Source organism: Sardina pilchardus, chromosome 18, assembly GCF_963854185.1.
Source record: "Sardina pilchardus chromosome 18, fSarPil1.1, whole genome shotgun sequence".
NCBI classification, from domain to species: Eukaryota; Metazoa; Chordata; class Actinopteri; order Clupeiformes; family Clupeidae; genus Sardina; species Sardina pilchardus.
In genome coordinates, this window is record NC_085011.1 from 3,570,959 (window position 1) to 3,573,458 (window position 2,500).

The 2,500-nt window shown below is 44.9% G+C and overlaps 2 protein-coding genes across 2 annotated transcripts in view; both read left to right on the forward strand.

Annotated features, from left to right (window-relative positions):
• Positions 1-2,023, forward strand: part of LOC134064387 (VPS10 domain-containing receptor SorCS3-like) — a 29,349-nt gene extending 27,326 nt beyond the window's left edge. Inside the window, exons 16-19 of the mRNA XM_062520306.1 lie at positions 1-132; positions 278-328; positions 1,324-1,495; positions 2,012-2,023. The exon at positions 1-132 is cut by the window's left edge and continues 2 nt beyond it. Of these exons, the coding sequence (XP_062376290.1) occupies positions 1-132; positions 278-328; positions 1,324-1,495; positions 2,012-2,023 (367 nt within the window). The remainder of the gene's footprint in view (positions 133-277; positions 329-1,323; positions 1,496-2,011) is intronic.
• A 179-nt stretch (positions 2,024-2,202) lies between these two features.
• The window catches only part of LOC134064388 (VPS10 domain-containing receptor SorCS1-like), a 7,645-nt gene continuing 7,347 nt past the window's right edge, over positions 2,203-2,500 (forward strand). The window contains exon 1 of the mRNA XM_062520307.1: positions 2,203-2,274. Within this exon, the coding sequence (XP_062376291.1) occupies positions 2,235-2,274 (40 nt within the window). The 5' untranslated portion in view covers positions 2,203-2,234. The remainder of the gene's footprint in view (positions 2,275-2,500) is intronic.

The following is a 2,500-nucleotide window of genomic DNA, read 5'->3' on the forward strand; positions in this document are numbered from 1 at the left end:
GGAGCCATGCGTAATGGGCCAGAGGCAAATCTTCCGAAAGCGCCGGCCGGGAAGCAGGTGCATTCTGGGAAGACGGCATCTGAAGCTAGTATCGTCTGAAAGATGCTCGTGCATGCCATATGACTTTGAATGGTGAGTGGAATCAGAAAGATGTTCCTTTGTTTGCTGGGTTCTGTTCAAGGGATCCTAATGTTCCTTCTTCTTTGGATGTGTGTGGATGCGGATGTGGATGTCTGTGTGTGTGTGTGTGTGTTTGTGTGTGTGTGTGTCTATTTAGTGATTATGGGTTTGAGCGACAGTCAGATGGGAGGTGTTCTCCTGCGTTCTGGTACCGAGGCCCTGGCAAAGGAGCAAACTGTACATCAGGACAGACTAGTGGGTGAGCACACACACACACACACACACACACACACACACACACACACATGCACAAACAAACACCAACACACACACACACAGGTCTCAGGATTACAAGGTGTGACCAATTTGTTTAATAATTGCAATAATGCATAAAACCTGTTACCGTATATATTGCGGTCTTGGAATGTTTTGATTAACATTCCCAATTTGCACACAGTTTAGCTTTAGGTATGTTAACAGTATTACATGTGACCGTAGGCCAACTTCTATTTGATCAGGTTCATTTGCGATAGCTTGTGCAGTGATTCTGCTGTTGCCGCTAGATTGTCTTTGATAGCTCAGGAATATCACTATGCAGAGGTATGTTTTTATCCACCTTATTCCTTAACCCGGAAATCTGTACTGTTTTCAGCTTCCATCCATTCTGTTTACATGCGTTCACAGTACGGTAACTAGAATATGCTTCAACTTAGATTTCTTTCGAAATGTTGACAATTCTGCCCTCAGCATGGATATACTACATAAAATATTACCGATATAAAACAGAAAAGTTTACTTTTATATGCGTTATGAGATGTTAAGCACTGTCAACCGTCACGTTAAAATAGATACAACGCAGCTTAGCCGGAAATAGATAACCGTTTTCTGAATGCTGAGGCGTCATGGCGATGCCTATTGTTGGCTACGGAATATCGTGGATAAGCAAACATTTAGTATAATCTCCAAATTCATTGATGCTGAACACACTTCTCATTATGTAGTTTGGAACATACTGCAAAACTGAAAGAAAAGCTTTCGCATTACAACTTTATTTCCAACAGAAGCCTGTTAGTGTGTGCATTTTTAGTGTAAACTAGGCTGAACTGGGCTATGTGATCATTTCTCATTGGTTGGCTTTATGTGTGATTGCTTATCATTGGCAGAACTCTGTGTCTGATTGTTTCTTATTGACTGGGTGGTAAGGTACAGGAAGGCTGTGTCCAATAGTTGTGAGGAATCGTTGGAGGACCATTTCAGTCCCAGAATGCACCAGTGTGACAACACAGCCCCCAGTGGCGTCCGTCTCAGTACGGCGCACAGCGACCTGACGGCCCGGCCGCACACCAACATCACCTTCCTGATACACACACACCAGGTGAGCCTACACACACACACACACACACACACACACCAATGGCCAGACTACACACTATCACCTTCCTGATACACACACACCAGGTGAGCTTACACACACACACACACACACACACACACACACACACACACCAATGGCCAGACTACACACTATCACCTTCTTGATACACAAACACCAGGTGAGCCTACACACACACACACACACACACACACACACACACCAATGGCCAGACTACACATCATCACCTTCTTGATACACAAACACCAGGTGAGCCTACACACACACTCATACCAATGGCCTGACCACACACGATCACCTTCTTGATACACACACACACACCAGGTGAGACACCAATGGCCTTATGGGGACCGGGGTGGTGTAGGTGATGATTGGCTGGAGGTAATGCATCTGGGACAGAATACCAACATCACAACTCACAAAGATTGGCCTCAGAGAAATGACTAGTATTACAGTATGTGTCTCTGTGTGAACTGGCTTATGAGTGTGAATATGAAGGTCAGAGACTAGAGCATGAATGAGTGTGTGAAATCTGTGTGATCTGTCTGTGCTCTAGATGGCCTCTGCAGGGCTTGATGTGCAGTTGGACTTGGGCGATGGTGTGTGTGTATCTCTGTCTGTCCTAAGCCATGCTCCTGACAGCATGACCCACGTGTACACACACACACACGTGTACACACACACTGGGATCTACAGAGTCGCAGCACACGTACGCAACAACATGGGCGCCGCTGACAGCCAACTCTTCCTGCACGTAACAAGTATGTCACGCACATCAAATTACACACACACATACACACACACACACACACACACACACACACACACACACACACACACCGAAAAACACACACCTCATACAGAGTGAAGATTTGAAAATAAGGGTTCTTGGAAGTTCTATATAGAACCCTATACTGTAGTTGGTAGCAAAGAACCATTTTCAAAATAAAGGCTCTTTATAGAATCATGTGATATAACAAAGAACCA